The sequence below is a fragment of the Amblyraja radiata genome, chromosome 3 (genome assembly GCF_010909765.2).
Source record: "Amblyraja radiata isolate CabotCenter1 chromosome 3, sAmbRad1.1.pri, whole genome shotgun sequence".
In the NCBI taxonomy this organism is placed as follows: Eukaryota; Metazoa; Chordata; class Chondrichthyes; order Rajiformes; family Rajidae; genus Amblyraja; species Amblyraja radiata.
This window is the reverse complement of record NC_045958.1, coordinates 93919776-93940108: the sequence shown is the minus strand read 5'-3', so window position 1 is coordinate 93940108 and position 20333 is coordinate 93919776. Positions and strand designations below refer to the sequence as shown.

The 20333-nt window shown below is 45.2% G+C and overlaps 1 protein-coding gene across 3 annotated transcripts in view; it reads left to right on the top strand.

Annotated features, from left to right (window-relative positions):
- nop14 (NOP14 nucleolar protein) overlaps positions 1–20333 on the top strand; it is a 50959-nt gene that overhangs the window by 7963 nt on the left and 22663 nt on the right. For all 3 annotated transcript variants that reach the window (XM_033018350.1, XM_033018352.1, XM_033018351.1), the window contains exons 3-10: positions 1622–1756; positions 3642–3783; positions 4925–5070; positions 8792–8920; positions 11187–11309; positions 12576–12707; positions 14451–14772; positions 16141–16271. In XM_033018350.1, coding sequence (XP_032874241.1) covers positions 1622–1756; positions 3642–3783; positions 4925–5070; positions 8792–8920; positions 11187–11309; positions 12576–12707; positions 14451–14772; positions 16141–16271 — 1260 coding nt within the window. The remainder of the gene's footprint in view (positions 1–1621; positions 1757–3641; positions 3784–4924; positions 5071–8791; positions 8921–11186; positions 11310–12575; positions 12708–14450; positions 14773–16140; positions 16272–20333) is intronic.

Genomic DNA, 20333 nt, shown 5'->3' with positions numbered 1-20333 from the left:
CTCTTTCTTCTTAATGATGTTCCATAGTTGATTTTGGGAAGCCTAAGGTTTGGCTGATGTCTCTAACAGTTTTATTGTTGTTTCTCAGTCTCATAATGGCTTCTTTGACTTTCATTGGTACTACTTTGGTCCTCATGTTGATAAACAGCAATAAATGTTTCCAAAGGTGATGGAAAGACTGGAGTAAAGACTAGGTGCTGAGGGCTCTCTTATACTTGCATTAAGGAAGCATTTAAACACACCTGAGCAATTACAAACACCTGTGAAGCCATGTGTCCCAAACATTATGGTGCCCTGAAATGGGGGGGGTTATGTATAAACACAACTGTAATTTCTACATGGTGAAACCAAAATGTATAAAAATACCCTTTATTAAAATCTGACAATGCGCACTTTAACCACATGTGATTTTTTTTAAATTACAAATCTCAAATTGTGGAGTACAGAGGCAAATAAATGAATGCTGGGTCTTTCTCCCAAACATTATGGAGGGCACTGTAATTCACAAATTTGGTCTGTTCGTTTTTTCTCTGCACTCTAGATCCTGTCAGTTTAAGCAGAAATACAAGAAACAACAGATGCTGGAATCTTGGGTAAAACACAGTACCAAAGGAACTCAGCGGGTCCGGCAGCATCTGAGGGGAGAATGGACAGGCGACATTTCGGGTCGAGATCTTTCTTCAGGCAGCATTCCCTCCCCAAATGCTGCCTGTCTCGTTGAGTTCCTCCAGCACTTTGTATTTCATCAGTTGAAATGGTGATTCTGTTTAATGAGTTTTTATTTATCCTTGTTAACTTCATTGAGCCAGCGTCAGAACAATTCCACCATATCACCACACAGGAGAGAAAAAAGATATTCAACAAAAGCTGCAATGTGCCATGATCTGATACATTCTATGTTGTTATTTTTATGAAAACCTAAAGTTTATTCTGCACGCTCACTTTTAATTGACTTCCGATGAACTAGAAAGCTGGCTGTAGAATCATCGGGATTTATAGCACAAAGGAGGTGTTTGAACTACCATAGTTATATGGGGTTTTTGCTAGTTTAGTTTAGTTTATTGTCACGTGTACTGAGGTACAGTGAAAAACTTTTTTGCGTTCTAACCAGTTGGCAGAAAGACATACATGATTACAATCCAACCATCCATAGTGTATTGATAAATAATAAAGGGAATAACAGTTTGTGCAAGATAAAGTCTAGTAAAGTCCAATTATAGAGAGTCTGACTGTCTCCAATTAGGTAGATAGTAGCGCAGGACCACTCTCTATCTACGTTGATAGAGTGGTTCAGTTGCCTGATAACAGTTAGGAAGAAACTGTCCTTGAATCAGGAGTTGCCTGTTTTCACACTTCTGTACCTCTGGCTTGATGGGAGAGGGGAGAAGAGGAAGTGACCAGGGTGCGACTGGTCCTTGATTATGCTGGTGGCCTTATTAAGGCAGCGTGAAGGGTAAATGGAGTCAATGGAAGGGAGGTTGGTTTATTAGCAATATATTTGTTTAAAAAAACTCTTTCAAGATTATTATTTTTTTAATCAATTGTAAGTAAATAGCTGAGTGTCATGCTGTCTGTTTCTGCAGGCAAAACTTATGTTGCATTTATTGTTCATGTTTTCCAGCGTACCGAGACTTTGCTGAAAGAATACAAGAACCTGGGGAAGTCCAACACGTTTATTGACAAAAGGTTCGGTGAATATAATGCAGAGTTAACAGAGGATCAGAAGATGGCAAAGAGATTCTCCCTGGAGCGGCAGGTGACAATCTTCTTTCAACAGTTTGGGGAAAATGATCTTGATCTTCTTTCTTCACACGGTACTCTGCACGTTCCAGGCTTGATTTATAGCTTGGAAGACATGATACTTGTAGTTGGTGGCAGGCAGGACTCTGAGCTGTGAGTCTGAGTGCCAAAGGTGAGCTTTGAGTATGTGCTCTCTGTAGTACTTCGTGAATCTATCCCCGCAAACTGGGCAGGCAGAGTCACAGAATATATTCAAGGTGGAAATTAACAGACTTTCGGTATTGGGTAAATGTTGTCATGTGTAGAAAGATACAGTGAAAAATCCAGATATATAAAATAAGTACAATTGACCATACAAAAGTACAATCAGGAAGGTGGTGCAAAACGAGAAAGGAAACAGTACAGCGTATAGTTTTATTGCTTGTTTTGTACTTGCAAGATTTTCATTATACCTGCACCTCACCGGACCTGTGCATATGACTATAAGTTTCTCAATACTTATTGTAATATTGAGCATAAGAGTCAGGAAGTTATGATGCGACGCTATTAGACTTTGGTCAGTCTGCATTTGGACTATTACGTGCAGTTCTGATTGTCCCATTCTGGGAAGGATTTGGAGGCTTTGGAGAAGGTGCAGAAGAGGTTTACCAAAATGCTGCCTGGATCAGGGAGTATTAACTGCAACCTGTATTAGGAGAGGTTGGACAAACTTAGGTTGTTTTCTTTGGAACACTGGAGGTTGAGGGGTGACATGTTAGAAGTATATAAAATTATGAGAGATATGGCTAGCATAGACAGTCAGAATCTTTTTCTCAGAGCGTAAATGTCAAAGACTAGAGGGTTTAGCTTTAAGGTGTGAGCAGCAAAGTTTAAAGGAGATGTATGGGGTAATTATTTTACACAGATAGTGGTGGGTACCTAGAACATGATGCCAGGAGTGATGGTGGAAGCAGATTATGATAGTGGCTGTTAAGAGGCTTTTAAATAGGCAAGTTGATGTGCAGGAAATGGAGAAGTATAGATCACATGCTGGCAGATTTTGACATTGTGAGCCGAAAAGCCTATTTCTTTGCTGTACTGTTTACAGTTGAATGCAATATATGACGATGTTCCCTTGTAATCAGAGGTGATGCAATACTGATCCTTTCACCTCTTCCCTTCCTACCATCTTTGGACCCAAACAATCTTTCCAAGTAAAGCTGTGATTCACTTGCTCTTCTTCCATTCTAGTGCCGTGCATTCCATGTTCACAGTGTGGTCTTCTTAAAATTGGAGAAACCAAATGAAGATTGGGTGACTGATTTGCAGGACACCTCTGCTCATTCTGTGGAGGCCATCCGAGCTTCATACTGCACACTTTGTCGCTTTGTTAACTTGCCTTGCTACTTTCAGTGATTTGTGAATCTGTAATCCTCAATCTCCTTGTAACTCAGACCCATTTAAATTCTTTCTTGTTATAGTCATACAGCTTGGAAATCAGCCCTTTGGCCAAACTTGTCCATGCCGACCAAGGTGCCCCATCCAAGCTAGTCCCATTTGCCCATATTTGGCCCATATCCCTCTAAACCTTTCCTATTCATGAACTTGTTCAATTGTCTTTTAAATGCTGTTGTTGTACCTGCCTCAACTACCTTCTCTGGCAGCTCGTTCCATACACCCACCAGCTTCTGAGTGAAAAATGTTGCCCCTCTGAATCTTGTCTCTCTCATCTTAAACTTGTGTCCTCTGGTTCTTGATTTCCCGACTGTGCATTCACCATTTCTATTCCCCTCATGATTTTATACACCTCTATAAGATCACCCCTCTTCTTCCTGCTCTCCCAAGAAATAAACTCTGAGCCCCTATAGCTCAGGTCTTCGAGTGGCGACGCCCTTGTAAAAATGTTGCTCGTGTTGTTTCAGCGCCTCCACACGAAGAAGAGCGTGTACAACCTGAACGAGGAGGAAGAGCTCACCCATTATGGGCAGTCCCTGGCAGACGTTGAGAACTTCAACGACAGGCCAGACAGCGACAGTGAGACAGAAGAGAAGGGCAAGCTGTCCGGTGAGTGCGGGCAAAATGTAAACTTAGTCATTTGCACTACTTTGTTTCCTCAAGATCCCTTTGTTATTCAATCACAATTGGTGGCAATGGCGCAGCAGTAGAGTTGCTGCCTTAAAGCACCAGAGATAGGGTTCGATCCTGACTACAGGTGCTCTCTGTACAGAGTTTGCACGTTCTCCTGTTACCGTGTGACTTTTCTCCTGGTGCTCCAGTTTCCTCCCACGCTCCAAAGTACAGGTTTGTAGGTTAATTAAATTTAGTTAAATTGTAAATTGTCCCTAGTGTGTAGGATGGTGTTAGTGTGCAGGGTTATTGCTGGTCGGCATTAACTCGGTGGGCTGTGTCTTTAAAGTAAAGTCTAATGGATCCGCTCTAATGTGCATCAATGTGGGGAGCTCTCAGCTCAATATAAATAAAGTTTAAGGGTGTTGTGGGGACATCATTGCGTTTTGGTCACTCTACCGGTTTATCCAGCTGTCCAAAGCAGTTAGAAGAGAAACAGGACAGGCAGGACCGACAGAAAGAAATTAGGAGCAGGAGTAGGCCACCTGGCTTCTCGTGGCTGCCTGCCATTTATGACTGATCTGCTCAGGCCTCAACCTCTAGAGCATAGAACATAGAAAAGTACAGCACAGAAACAGGCCCTTCTGCCCACAATGACTATGCTGAACATGATGTCCAGATAAACTAATCACATCTGCCTGCACATGATCCACGTACACCTAGCGTTTTGCAAGATACTTTATTTTGGAGTGTTGTCATTGCATTAATGTAGGACATTCAGCAGCCAATTTGTGCACAAGGTTGAGACAGACAAGGAAATCTGATTGAGGTTGAGAGAATATCAACAGGAGAACAGGATATCAAGGAAAAGCAATTCTGGGCTCTTAGTTCCATGTTGAACCCAAACTTACTTTATCACCTCATCCAAGAGTCCAGCAATCCCCCGGTACAGACGTATAGTGTTAACACCCGAAGAAGACTTTCTGATGGATATAAAAGGGTTAACACTGAGCCCTTACCAATGGCTAATAACGACTTGGCAGCAAAGCATTATTCTCTCTCAAAAATGCATTGAGTAAATGTCTGGCTTTTTTGTTGTCTGAGATACGTAAGTCACATGTTGATTCAATGCCCACAGCTGAGTTTACAGCTGTTGCACACTTTGGAGGTGGTGGATTGCTGCAGAAGAAAGCATCTAAGCCTGGTGAAGAGGAAGAGGCACAGAAGCCCAAATCACGGAGAGAGCTCATTGAACAACTTATCGTTAAATCCAAAAAGGAGAAGGTACGCTTTGCAGACCGCTGGAAGTATTACAGCATACGGTGTCGGGTGGGACATGGTAACACATTAGTCGAACATGCCGCACCTTGTGCTCTGAGCCACATGGCTGCGGGTTGTTGACATTGGTGATGTTTAATTTTTAATCACTCGCTGCAATATAAACTCTCATTCCACGCTCACTGATATCACATGAAAAGGAAGCTAGGGAGAGCAACGTTGATGGGACATTGGAGACCTAATGGTTGCTAACCCAGCAGGAAGTGAGTGTGCGAGATTAAAGCTTGACCAAAGAAGGCAGTCTGCAGAAGATACAGAAGTACTGGCGGCTCCAAGCAATGGGAATAGTGGCTCCAAGTATTGGGAACAGTGCACAGTTGAGCAGCTGGCAGAGCCGCTGCCACACAGCGTCAGAGACCTGGGTTCGATCCCGACCTCGGATGCTGTCTGTGAGGAGTTTGCACGTTCTCCCTGTGACCATGTGTGTTTCCTCCTGGTGATTCGCTCTCCCTCCCACATCCCAAAGATATGTGGGTTTGCAGGTTAATTGGCCGCTGTAAATTGCTCCTCGCGTGTAGGCAGTGGACGTGAAAGTGTGATAACATAGACCCAGGACCATTAAGTTACCTGATAACAGCTGGGAATAAACTGTGTGAATGTCGAGGCATTTAACATTAACAGGCTGGGTTTCTGCAGTGGAGCAGGAGGAGAGGCGATAAAGCTCATGGAATGCACTGTATTTTGTACAGGGTTGGGTAATTGTTTGGAGGGATGGGAGGGGAGTTAATGGCTTCAAGCGTCTACATCTTCAGAAACTATTTGGATGGAGAAACAGTATGGGTGGAGAAGGAAAGAAGCCCTGGAGTGTGAATGAATTACCAGCAGCCAAGTACAGCTTTAAGGTGTCATCTCAGCTATTTAGAGTTATGCTTTTCATGCCCCACACCTTTAACAATAAATAATGTTGATAGCAAAGGTACACCACTGCATTGCTCAATATCCAGGTGATTGTTACTGATTGTGATTTAACTCTGAAAACAAAGACAAATCTCATCAATTTACACCACTCTAAGATTGTATATCTTCTGCAACTCCCACAACTGTAACAGGATTCTGTACAGAGTTTGGATCCTGGTATTTTCCAGTGTGCAGGTAATGTTTTGCCAGCAAAAAGCTTGCCACTCACAAACAATCCACCAAGTGTAACACAGTGGCGCAGCGGTAGAGTTGCAGCATTACAGCACCAGAGACCTAGGCTCAATCCTGACCATGGGTGCTGTCTGCACGGAGTTTGTACGTTCTGTCGATGACCAGGTGAGTTTTCTTCGGGTGCTCTGGCTTCCTCCCACACTGCAAAGCAGTTTTGTAGGTTAATTGGCTTCTGTAAATTGTAACTTGTCCCTGGTGTATAGAATAGTGCTAGTGTACAGGGTGATCGCTGGTCAGCATGGACTCTGGGTCAAAGGGCCTGTTTCCATACTGTATCTCTAAAATAAAGATGGAGACCTCTTATGAAGAACCTCTAAGAATATGTGCATTTAATCCCCTTTGAATATTGAACTATGTCATCGTCTCTGAATTTTATGAACATTTTTTTCCAAATATTTCTGTTCAGAAGTTCAATTTGTATAAATTTCCTCCCTCCAATTCATTCCTTGCACCATTAGAGTGGTGATTATTGTGCATATCAGCATTCCTATCTTGTTCGCCGACAGTTAGGGTGAACCTTTGATGAGTGAAAACCTTCATTTTAAAATAGGCCAGGAAAAATATAATTTCTCATGCAGCTAGCTTTTTCAGTTTGTTGTGTTTGGCACGTCCATTATCTGAATTAAATTCCACACTGAGGCAATGCTCTGTTCAAAATTGATTGAGGGACTTGGCTGGCTTTAAAAAACCCCAAAACATGTCAGACCAAGAATACGCCAAAAGGCCCCTCAAGTCTGCATAAACATTCAATAACATCATGGATGTTGGCCCCAATTCCACTTTCCTACCAGCCCCTTGTACCCTTGATTCCATTCTCATCTTAATATATGTCAGTCTAAGCCATGATCACATTCAGGACTCTACCACCACACTTGGGAGTGGAGTATTCGGAAGATTCATGTTACTTTGAAAAACAAAATTCCTCCCTCGTCTCAGCTAAAACTTATTAGTTTAGTTTAGAGATACAGGCCCTTCGGACCACCGAGTCTGCACTGACCAACGATCACCCGCACAATAGTTTTATCCTTCACACATGAGGGACAATTTACAGAAGCCAATTAACCTACAAACCCGCATGTCTTCGGAATGTGGAAGCACTCTGATGAAAATCGAATCGTATAGACGGCACCCTGAGTCAGAATCAAACCCAGGGCCCTGGCACTGTAAGGCAGCAATTCTACCGCTGCACCACCGTGCTGCACAAATTCTGGAACTTTAACATGGAACATAGAACAGTACAACACAAGAACGGGCTATTCGGCCCACAATGTTTGTTCCAACAAGATGCCAAGTTAAACAGATTTCATCTGCCTGTACATGATCTATTTCCCACTGTTTCTTGCACTTCCATGTGCCTATCTAAAAGCCTCTCAAAAGCCACTATCGTATCTGCGTCCACCACCGCCCCTGGCAGTGCGTTTCAGGCCCCCAGCACTCATTGTGTAACAAAAAATTGACACGCACATCTCCATTAAACTTTCCCACTCTCACCTTGTATCTATTGTGCAGAATGTTTGCACCCTGAGAAAAAGTTTCTGACTGTCTGTCCTACCCATGCCTCTCAGAATTGTATATACTGCTAATGTTTTATATATTTCTCTCCAGAAGTATCCCCTAGTTCAAGAATTCCCCACCAGAGCAGCTTCTCAGCAACTGCTGTACCAATTCTCTGAATTTTGCATGTTCCAAATTTTCAAACTTCTAAACTGTAATGAGCATAGATATAATCTACTTAAGCTTTCATCCTAAAATAGCCATTTCTTCATGGAAATTAATCTTGTGAATCTTCTCTGAGCAGCCTCTACTGTACAGTCATAGTGTCACACAATGCAGAAAAGGTTCCTATCGCCCAACTCATCCATGCCGACTAAGATGTCCCATCTAATATAGTCCCATTTACCCGAATTTAGCCCATATCCTTCTAAACCTTTCCGACCCATCTACCTGTCCAAGTGTCCATTCAATCTGTTATAGTACCTGCCACAACTACCTCCACTGGCAGCTTGTTCCATATACCCACCATCCTCAGAGTAAAAAAGTTTCTCACTGGTTCCTATTAAATCTTTCCCCTCTCACCACACACATATGTCCTCTGGTTCTGTTAGAATATCTTTCCTTGACAGGGGAGGTGGTGGAGGCAGATACAATAGTGGTGTTTAGGAAGCTTTTAGATAGGCACATGGATTTGCAGGGAATGGAGGGGTATGGATCACTTGTAGGCAGATGAGGTCAGTTCAGCTAGACAACATATTGGGCAAAAACATTGTGGGCCGAAGGGCCTGTTCCTGTGCTGTACAGTTTAGTTCTATATTCGATGAACAAGGAGAGATATTTCCTTCTCGCTCCAATTCATCCATGGCACCATTGGAGTGGTGACTATTGCTCGTGTCAGCCTTCCTATCTTGTTCTTGAGCTGCTAACGCGAACCTTTGTTGAGTGCTGATTTATGTCGTTTTTATACTCCATTCCCCTTGCTATAACAATCCTTGTTAACAACGGCTTATTGTGCTTTGTGTAGCATGAGCGGCAAGTTCAGCGGGACATGGCCCAGGAGCTAACAGAGAAACTAGACAAAGACTGGAAGGAGATCCATTCCTTGTTGGCTCATCAAGGCCCCAAGACTGAGCAGGTGGAGAAAAAACCCAAGGTGAGTGATTCCAACAACCTTTGACGTCCCCACCATTTCTACCATCTAAACTGAGTCGACGCAAGGAACTTGTAAACCAGCATCTGCATTTTCTTGTGTCTGCAAGAAGTAGCCATCTACCCCCCACATTAAGCAGCAGTGGAGAAAGAGGGAGTGAATGAGAAAGAGGAAAACTATGTGAAGCAGTAGAGAGCAGGTATCTTTTCCCCTCAGCAGTGATATACAAAATGAGGGGGTAAACACAAGGAACTGCAGATGCTGGTTTACAAAAAGAGGCACAAAATCTAGGAGTAACTCAGCAGGTCAGGTAGCATCTATTCGGTGGGCGGCGCGACTTTCGTCAGCAGCGGCCTCTGCAGTCCGTCTGCGTTTTTATTATTTATGTCTATGTTTTTATGTAGTTTTTGTTATTTTTGTTGGGGTATGGGGGTGTGGGGGGTGGGGGTGGTGTGGGGGGGGGGGGGGTGGGGGTGGTGTGGGGGGGAGGGGGTAACTTTTAAATCTCTCCCTGCACGGGAGACCCGACCTTTTCTTTCTCGGGTCTCCGTTGTCGTTGGGGCTGCAACGAGGAGCGGCCTCCAACAGGAAGACCGGGAGCTGTGGTGCCGACTACTCACGTCACCGTCGCGGAGCTGGCCGAGTCCAGAGCGGGTGGAGCTGTGGCCCGACCTCCGGTGGCTGCAACTGCGGGTCTGGCGGACGACGGCACCGGGAGCCCGCGGGTCCCTGGAGGGAGACCGCTTTTCGGGGCTTCCGCAACGGCGACTTCTCCCGCCCGAGTTGCGGGGTTGAAGAGCTCCTGGAGCGGGGCCTTACATCATCACCCCGCGCGGCTTGGAATGGTCGCGGGACTGCGAGCGCACGCCGGGGGCTCTAACACCAAGACCCGGTGTGCGACCTTGCATCACCCGGCGTGGCTTTAATGGCCGCGGGACAATCACCATCGCCCGCCGGGGGCTTTGACTTTGACTCTGACATCGGGGGGGGGGGGGAGAGTGCAGTGGGGAGATAAGTTTTTTTGGCCTTCCATCACAGCAATGTGATGGATGTTTATGTAAATTATGTTGTGTCTTGGGTCTATTTGTTTGTAATGTATGGCTGCAGAAACGGCATTTCGTTTGGACCTCAAGGGGTCCAAATGACAATAAATTGAATTGTATTGTATTGTATTGTATCTCTGGAGAACATTGACAGGTGACATTTCAGGTAGGGACTCTTCTTCAGACCGAAGAAGGGTAGTTTATGCCTAAGTAGTTAAACTAAGTATTTAGGCGGAGAGGAAAGCAAGGGCATCTCAGTTATTCTCCCGTTCGTCTGTTTCTTGTCAATTTCGCACGGTCCTATGTTTATTGATGATGGAATAACAACCTGATTCTTCCTACGTGGATGCAGCCTGGCTTACTGAGATTTCCCATTGAATTTTGTTTTTATTGCAGCTACTTTACAAATGTACTGTTGACTAAAATTAAATGCTATGATAGTGATGGAGATGTCCACTGTTGCGGGAGAAGTAAAATCAGTGAAGTTTCTTTTTGGGATGGCCAGATGAAGTTGAAAGGCCACTTACGTGGAGAATACTATGGGCGGCACAGTGGTGCAGCGGTAGGGTTGCTGCCTTACCGTGCCAGAGACCCGGGTTCAATCGGTGCAGGCTCAAAGGGCCAAATGGCCTCCTCCTGCACCTAGTTTCTATGACTACAGGTGCTGTCTGTACAGAGTTTATACTGTATGTTCTCCCTGTAACCGCGTGGATTTCCTCTGGGTGCTCCGGTTTCCTCCCACACTTCAAAGACGCACAGGTTTGTCTGTGAAATGGCTTCGGTAACATTGTAAATTGTCGGATAGTACTAGTGTAGGGAGTGATCGCTGGTCGGCACTGAATCAGTGGGCCGAACAGCCTGTTTCCATGCTGTATCTCTAAAGTCTAATAAATGGCAATATCTAATAGACACAAGGAACTGCAGATGCGGGAAATAGAGCAAAACACTAAGTGCTGGAGGAACTCAGCGGGTCTTTGAAGAACATGGATAGGTGATATTTGTGGTGGGTACCCTTCTTCCATCAATCTGAAGAAGGGACCCAACCCAAAACATCAACAGTCCATTCCCTCCTCAGATGTTGTCTGATCTGATGAGTCCTCCAGCACTTTGTGTTTTGGCCAACATGCAATAGTTGAGCAGAACGTGGAGTGAAATGAATGCTTTGAAAAATTATAATATCTTCATAGGATTTGTTTTTAAATTTAAACTTTTTGTCTTCCTCTTAGGCAGGAGATTATGATATAATTGTTCGAGAGTTGTTCTTCGATGTGAAGGCACAGCCCTCAGACCGACTGAAGACCAAGGAAGAGCTCGCAAAAGAGGAACAGGAACGTCTGCAGAAACTTGAGGTATCTTCTGATAGGGCATTGTCTCCTCGCCAATCAATCTTATCCTTTTTCACTGATATTCTTCCACATCCAAGCCTGTCATCCTTCACGCACATATTGTAGTGATTGACATCAGCGGGCAATGAGCCGAGTCTGACATCAATACCGATGGGCTTCTATCAGAGTATTTACTCAGCAAGTGGGGCGAGAAACTCTGGAGAAACATTAGACTGCAGACGCTAGAATCTTGAGCAAAAAAGAAGCTGATGGAGGAAGAGGAACTCATTGGGTCAGGCAGCATCTGTGGAGGGAAAGGAACAGATGACGTTTTGGTTCATGAGAAGGATCCTGACCTAAAACGTTGACTCTTTCTTTCCCTCCAAAGATGCTGCCTGACCCGAGGCATTCCTCCAGCAGTTTTTTTTTCTACTTGGTGTTGTGTTTGATAAGTCACCGGATTCAGACAACAGAATCTGATTCCCTAGGTATTTTATTACACTACCAAATAAGACGCATACACACACATATCCCCGTATGCACTCGCAAACTCCGAGTACACAGCAGAGCACGCCGCAGGATGTTCCTGTTCTTGATCACCTGGCACCGCTCGCGACACGGTCCAAGGCTGGGGCTCTCTCCCCGAAAGGGCACCCGACACCATCCGTTATAGCAGACCGTGCCACTGCCCCCTTCCTGAGCTAATCATAAGCCCCCCTTGACTGCAACGTTTCGGTGCTACTAGCGGCATGGGATGCAGGTGGTCTACCCAACTATTGCTGTTGTGTTTTGTTCACCAACGCTATGCTTTCCCATAGAATGGCCTGAGAAAAGCTGTGCTCCTAGACATTGTTTGATAACACTCAGAACTTCCCAGGTCATCTCTGGGAGACAATGCATTTGAATCTTGTTTTCGAAGGGTATGGAATGCAGTGTTGCTTATTTAGCCGATAACTCAATTTTAGCTAAAATTGTCTGTTTAACCCTTACACTACACTTGGGAATGCTGGCTGTTTTTTTGCCTTATTTAATTTATTGTCACATGTACCGAAGTACAGTGAAAAGCTTTTTTTGTACTTCTTAAAGTTTTAGCGTATTCCCTCTGATAATCCAATTGACACCGGGATTGGGGATCTCGTATCTAATGGGCAAAATAGGTCATACCAAGATATTAAAGATATGAGGTGAAATGTCATGCTATTTGAATTGTATTTCTGTAAACATGGCTTCCCTCAGTACACCGTAAGTTAACACTGGACGTTAATAATGCCTTCCACCTTTGAATTTCAGATGGAGCGATTGCGTCGGATGCGTGGAGACTTTGAAGATAAAAGCAAAAAGACACCAAAACACATGTCTGCAGACGACTTGAATGATGGCTTTTTCCTGGAAAAGATTGATAACCCTTGTCTTGTTTACAAGGTGAGGCTCAAGAAAAGCTCAAGTTTAAGGTCTGCTCTTGGCCAGTTTAGTTGAGTTTAGCAATACAACAAGGAAATAGGCTCTTCAGCCCACCAATAACCATCGGTCACGCGTTCAGACTAGTTCCATGTCATCCCACTTTTGCCTCCACTCCCTACACGTTTCCGGCAATTTACAGAAGCCAATTAACCTACAAACCTGCATGAATTTGGGATGTGGGAGAAAACCGGAGCACCCGGAGGAAACCCACAGGGAGAACATTCAAACTCCATACAGACAGCACCCGAGGTGAGGATCGACTTCTATTGCCCTTTGCAGAAGAGAGTTCCGAGACCTGTGAACTTATGGGAGAAAAGGTTTACTTGACCTCTGTCTTAAAAGGGAGACATCTTATTTTTAAACAATGACTCATAGCTCCTCATTCACAAGTCAAGACCCCGCTTATTAAATGCAATTTGTTAAATAAGATTTAGGAGATTCGCTATGTCACAGAATTCTCTGTCAGACTTATACTATATAAGTTTGAGAGAGAATCTGTCAAACTGTACAAGTTTGATAGAGAATTCTGTGACATAGCGAATATGTCACAGAATATGTCACCTAGTGAGCATACTTACTAGGTCAATCATAGCCTGCTTCGGTAACTCGAACGACCAGTAATGAAGGAGGCTACAGAAACATAGAACATAGGTGCAGGAGTAGGCCATTCGGCCCTTCGAGCCAGCACCGCCATTTAATATGACCATGGCTGATCATGTAGAATCAGTACCCTGTTCCTGCTTTCTCCCCATATCCCTTGATTCCGTTAGTCCTAAGAGCTATATCTAACTCTCTCTTGAATACATCCAATGAATTGACCTCCACTGCCTTCTGTGGCAGAGAATTCCACAGATTCACAACTCTCTGGCTGAAAAGGTTTTTCCTTATCTCAGTCCTAAATGGTCTACCCTTTATTCTTAAACTGTGACCCCTGGTTCTGGACTCCCCCAACATCGGGAACATTTTTCCTGCATCTAGCCTGTCCAATCCCTTAAGAATGTTATCTGTTTCTATAAGATTCCCTCTCATCCTTCTAAATTCCAATGAATATAAGCCCAGTTGATCCATTCTTTTATCATATATCTGTCCCGCCATCCTGGGTATTAACCTGGTGAACCTACGCTGCAGTCCCTCAATAGCAAGAATGTCCTTCCTCAAATTAGGAGACCAAAACTGCACACAATACTCCAGGTGCGGTCTCACCAGGGCCCGGTACAAATGCAGTAGGACCACCTTGCTCTCGCCAGTCAAATCCTCTCGCCATGAAGGCCAACATGCCATTTGCTTTCTTTACTGCCTGCTGTACAGAGAGTGGTGGATGTTTCCCTTCAGAATGAAAAAGGGACTCGACCCAAAACGTCACCTATTCCTTTTCTCCAGAGATGTTGTCTGACCCGCTGAGCTACTCCAGCTTTTTGTCCAACTTTATGTCCTTCTTTGTAAATCAGCATCTGTGGTCCCTTGTTTCCTCTTTTGACTATTAATTGGACCACCTGTGAATGGTGACACTGGTCAGTCTGCTAGGCTTTTCTCATCATTGATTTCCCCTGTAAAATCTCCCAGACTAGATGACTGAACTATTCTGGATGGAGAAGATATCACTTACCTTAATAATGTACTTACTTTGAGTTCCATTGTTCGTATATGTTTTTTCAGCATATAAGGTTAAGCAGGTAACTGGAGTTTGATTTATTTTATTAAAAGGATGGGAAGTTGGAACAACAGGATGATGAAGCGGAGGAGCTGGGTGACGAACATGAAGAGGAAAATAGAGAGGATGAAGACAGTGATGAGGATGAAGACGAGGAGGAGAACCAGAGCGAAGAGAGTGATGAAGATGATCATTCTGACCTCGGGGATGATAGCCATTTGGATCAAGACTCTGAGTCTGAAGGTGAACATAATGAGGGTGCAGGGGAGAAGAAAGCTGTTGAATCCTCCCCAAAGAAAGAAAAGGCACCAAGTGAAGAGGCAAGGCAAGCCATGATGGTAGCAGCCAAGACACAACTCCCCTTTACTTTCTCTGGTAAGTGAAGGATTTTTGTTGCAGCTAATGAAATCTAAGCCTCAGATGATGATCCTGGCAACAGCCTCAATGGGGCATTTGGCAATATGTTCGTGAGGAGTAGACGTGGATGGATGAATGTCTGAAGAAGAGTCCTGACCCAAAATGTCACTTCTCCATTTTATGCAGAGATGCTGCCTGATCCGCTGAGTTACTCCAACACTTTGTGTCAATCTTTGATATAGATCACCAGCATCTGCAGTTCCATCTAATTCAATGTGGTTTTCAGCACAATGTTTTTCTTACAGATTTCCAGCATCTGTGGCACTGTTCTTTTCTCTCAATATTGGAGTGTTCTCAGGAATTTTTTGAAATAAACACTGAATCAAATTTATTCATCTCTTTCATAAGTCAAAGAGTCACATAGCATGGATTCAGTCCCTTCAGCCCAACTTGACCATGCTGACCAGGTTTTATAACTGAGCAAGTCTTGCCTGCTTTTGGCCCATACCCCGCTAAACATTTCCTCTCCATGTACTTATCTAAGTGTCTTATAAACGTCGCCATTGCACCGGCCTCTATAGCTTCAGCTGGCAGCTCAATACATTAATGCAGCACCTCCTGTGTGAGGAATTTGCCCTTCATGTCTTCTTTAAGTCTTAACCCTTTCACTTTAAACCTGGGTCCTGGGGCTCTGGACTGCTCTCCCCTGGGACACAGACTCCACCCATTCACCTTATGTATGCCTCTCATGATTTTGTGTAGAGTTCATGTCATATGAACAGAATTAGGCCAATTTGGCCTACTCCGCAAAGAGGAGTACAAGGGCTCAGATTCTCCCCAATCAGGGAAGTCAGTCTCTCGTGGCACTTTAGCAGAATTTAATACGTTGCAATAAAATTATACGGCAGCGCAGAAGCACAGCTGGTAGAGCCAGTGCCTCAAAGTGACCTCTGTTCAATCCCGACCCTGAGTGCTGTCTGTGTGCAGCTTGTGCCTTCTTCTTGTGACCACATGTGTTTCTTCAAGGTCTATTGCTTGCCGATCCTGAAGATATGTTTATGGTAGGTCATTTAGCCACTGTAAAGTATTGGGTGAGTGGTAGGGTCTGGAGAACTTGATGAGAATATGGAGAGAGTAAACTATGGGATTAATGTAGGATTAGTGGTGGGTGGTCAGCGCTGACTTGCCGGTCTAGACTCTAGAGGGCCTGATTCCCTGCTGTATTCCTCTGACTCGACCATCGTCTCTCATTATTCTAAACTCTGCATATTGGCCCATTCTCCTCCCAGGTTGTTCTTTGTCAAATGAACGTTTGCTGCATCCTGAACAGGGCACAAATGGCAAATTTCCTTCCTGATCCCCTTCTCATGTTTTTTACTTTCACAGTCCCCGAATCGTACGAGGAGCTGCAATCCCTGCTCGCGCGGCAAGAAACGGAGAAGCAGTGCTTAATAGTGGAACGCATTCAGAAATGCAACCACCCAAGTCTTTCAGCAGGAAATAAACCTAAGTTAGAGGTGAGTTTCCTTCTTGCATGATAGTGTCATAGATTTATACAGCACTGAGAGGGGTCCTTCGGCCCAACTTGTCTATGCTGACCAAGTTGTATGCTTGACTGTCATCACCATCATCATCGTTGAAAACATCAACAGGCGCGGTGCAATACAATGCTATGTACGACAGTGATCGCAACTTCTACTGAGGTGTGGATGGCCGTTGGCTCGCTAGAAGCTCAACCGCCCTTTGACAGGTCTTGTTTTTGGTCCTGCTGGAGGTCCACAGCCCCCTCTTCACCTGGCAAACCAGGTGGGGGAGACGGTTTAGTCGCCGACTATCCGACCATGGAGCACTGGATTACATGGTACCCCCAACCTGACAAAGAGGGAGCTAGTCCCATTTGGCCCATATCCCTCTAAACCTTTACAGTCCATGCTCCTGTCCAAATGCCTTTTACATGTTACAATCTGATAAATAAGATTCCAGCACTGGTGGTCTTTGTGTTCTTGTTTGTCACTGACATATCTGTTGACACCTTCACCATTCCCTCCCTCCATTTGGGCGGCCACAGTGGCGCAGCAGTAGAGTTGCTGCCTTGCAGTGCTTGCAGCGCCTGAGACCCGGGTTCAATCCTGACTACAGGTGCTGTCTGTACGGAGTTTGTACCTTCTCCACGTGACTGCATGGCTTTTCTCCGAGATCTTCAGTTTCCTCCCACACTCCAAAGACGTGCAGGTTTGTAGGTTAATTGGCTTGGTGTATGCGTAAATTGTCCCTAGTATGTGTAGGATAGTGTTAATGTGCGGGGATCACTGGTCGGTGCAGACTCGGTGGGCCGAAGACTTTGTTTCCACTCTATCTCTAAACTAAACTAAACTAAAAAGAATCTGGCTCCACCTGCGTTTTGTCTGCTTCCATCTGTCATCCATTTACCGCTGTCTCCCAGCTCCAACCCTCCCCTTTTGGCTTCTTGTCAGATGAACCTTTGCTGAACCCTATTTAGACACCTTATGGAAGGCAAAACTTAAATATATCTCTCCCCTGCTCTCCCCTCTCCCCCCCATGTCAGAGTCAAAGACAGTCAAAGCCCCCGGCGGGCGATGTTAAATGTCCCGCAGCCATTAAAGCCACGCCGGGTGATGCAAGGCCACGCACCGGGTCTTGGTGTTGGAGCCCCGGCGGGCTCTTGGTGTTGGAGCCCCGGCGGGCTCTTGGTGTTGGAGCCCCGGCGGGCTCTTGGTGTTGGAGCCCCGGCGGGCGCTCACAAAGTCCCGCGGCCATTCCAAGCCGCGCGGGGCGGTGCTGTAAGGCCCCGCTCCAGGTAATCTTCAACCCCGCAACTCGGGCGGGAGAAGTCGCCGTTGCGGAAGCCCCGAAAAGCCGTCTCCCACCAGGGACCCGCGGGCTCCTGGCATTACCGTCCACAGACCTGCGGTAGGAGCTTCCGAATCTCCGGGTGTCGGGTCACAGCAGCGTCCACCACAGCTCCACCCGCTCCGGACTCGGCCAGCTCCGTGATGGTGAGTAAATCCGCAGCTCCGCGACTGGAGCCCCGGGTCGCTCCTGTTGGAGGCTGCTCCACGTTGCAGCCCCAACGACAACGGAGACCCGACAAAGAAAAGGTCGGGTCTCCCGTGCAGGGAAAGACCTTAAAGTTCCCCCACCCCACCCCACCCCCACACACATACCCCGACAAAAATAACAATAACAACTACATAGAACAAGACAGAAAACAATAAAAAGACAGACGGACTGCAGAGGCCACTGCTGACAAGAGTCGCGCCGCCCACTCCAGACAGCCTCAATCCACCAATTCCCTACTGGCTCCAGCCTCACTTGTACCCTTCTTCTCTTTATACTGCCAACGTTCCCTCTGCCCTCTGTCATGACGCACGGTGTTGACCCAAAGGACTTCTTTACCCCCCTCCCCACAGATGCTGCTTGACCCTGTGAGTTTGTGCATCAGATAGAAACAACAAACTGAGGGTGCTGGTTTGCACAAAAGGACACCATGTGCTGGAGCAACTCAGCACGTCAGTCAGCACCTCTGGAGAACATGAAAGGGTTACGTTTTGGGTCGGGATCCTTCTTCAGACTCCTCCATTCATAGAGAGGAGAACTTCTTCCAAGTAGCATACCTTGAGGAGATTTCGCAGTGGAGCAGTCATAATGTGGAATCAAGGAGCTGAAAATGCTGGTTTACACAAAATAACACAAAGTGTTGGAGTAACTGAGCCGATTAGGCAGCATTTATTTCTCCCGTTATGTATTATGTTTACATATTCTGTTGTGCTGCAGCAAGCAAGAATTTCATTGTCCAATCTGGGACTTATGACAATAAAACAGTCTTGACATCTCTGGAAAATATGAATAGGTGACGTTTCAGGTCAAGACCCTTCTTCAGACTCAGTTTGTCCGTCAGATTGTTTGTTGCTCCCGGTTTCAGTATTGGACTAACCATCCGTCCTGAACATTCATTGGTGTTTACGGTTTAACAACACTGAATTCCCCACATTTGGAGATCATCATTGACCATGAGCAGACAATCCACACAAATACTGCAACTACAAGCGCAGGACAGAGGCTAAATATCCTGTGGCAGGTGGTTCCTTGAAAACTTTCCGCCACTTGCTAGGCACAAGTCAAGAGTGCGAAGGAATACTCACCACAGGTTGAGAAGCATGGGGAGAAGCTCAAAGTACATTTGACGGCGAGCTTAAGGCTAGCAGGTCAATAGCAAACAGGCAGCTGAACATCCCAGCTGGTCAGGCACATCAGAACATCTGCATGCCCCCCTTTGTGCTGCCCACCATCTGGTCTTAGAGGTATAATGTTCAGCAACTCTCGTTCCCACCCCCTCCCTGCTCCCCAGTATCAGAGTACCTTCACAAGGTCCTCAGCTGTTCCTGAAAGCCATTCATCACAATCTCTGTGGTCCATTTTGGGATGGGCAATAAAAGAGGGAAGAGATTCAGAGCGGTTTAAGAGGATAGGATTGTCGACCGGGAGTGTTGTTGATATCTGGAAGAAGCAGCCAGAGGAGGTGCTGGAGGCAGATTCAATCGCAACATTTCAGAGGATTCTGAACACTTGCATAACCAAGACATAGCAAACAATGGGGACTGAGTGGTTAGGTACAACAGTGAACAAAGACATAGTGGGTCAAAGGGCCTATTTCTGTCTCTATGACTCTAAATATTGGCCTTGCCATTAGTTCTCTGTAATATGAATATATTAAAAGTAATTGTTCTATTTTATATACACAAAGATGCATTCAGTACCACAGACTTATGTAATGCGTCTTCATAGTAAATTATTGTTTGAGCAAGGATTGTTAAAATAAACAGTCAGTGGTCCATTAAAGTTTCAATAATACAGTAAAGCCTTATTAAACACTCATTTGGTCATCATTCTAAACTTTATTGTCATCTAAGCGTTTGACTGAGTTAAACCTGTGATTAATTATAAGAAGCGGTTTGTGTAAAGTGCTTTGCATGTTGTCAAAGTGCAGCTCCTGTTCAGCTTCCTGTACAGTTCAGAAAGTACTCCACATTTATACACTCTTTTCACATTTCTCAGCAAAATCTTAAATGCGCTATACGCTTCTAAATCTTAAATGCGCTTTACGCTTATTATTCTACATAGCAGGAACCTTCAATAAAGCAATAAAAAGAAATGTAGATGCTGGTCTATACCAAAGATGAACACAAAATGCTGGAGTAACTCAGCGGGTAAGGCAGCATCTCTCCAGTACAGGCAACATTCCTGGGAAAAAATGACACAGTGCACTTCAGCATTTTGTGCCTAACCGTCAAATAAATATTTACCACAAGAACCAAGCAGTAAAGCCTGCAGTTGGGAGCCTGATGTCCCAGTGCAGACTCCATTTTGTATACGGTCTGAAGAAGGGTCTCGACCCGAAACGTCACCCATTTCTTCTCACCAGAGATGCTGCCTCAGCCGCTGAGTTTCTCCAGCATTTTGTGTCTATCTTTGTTGCTGCCTGTTCCGCTGAGTTACTCCAGCATTTTGTGTCTACCATTGTTGCTGCCTGTCGCGCTGAGTTACTCCAGTATTTTGTG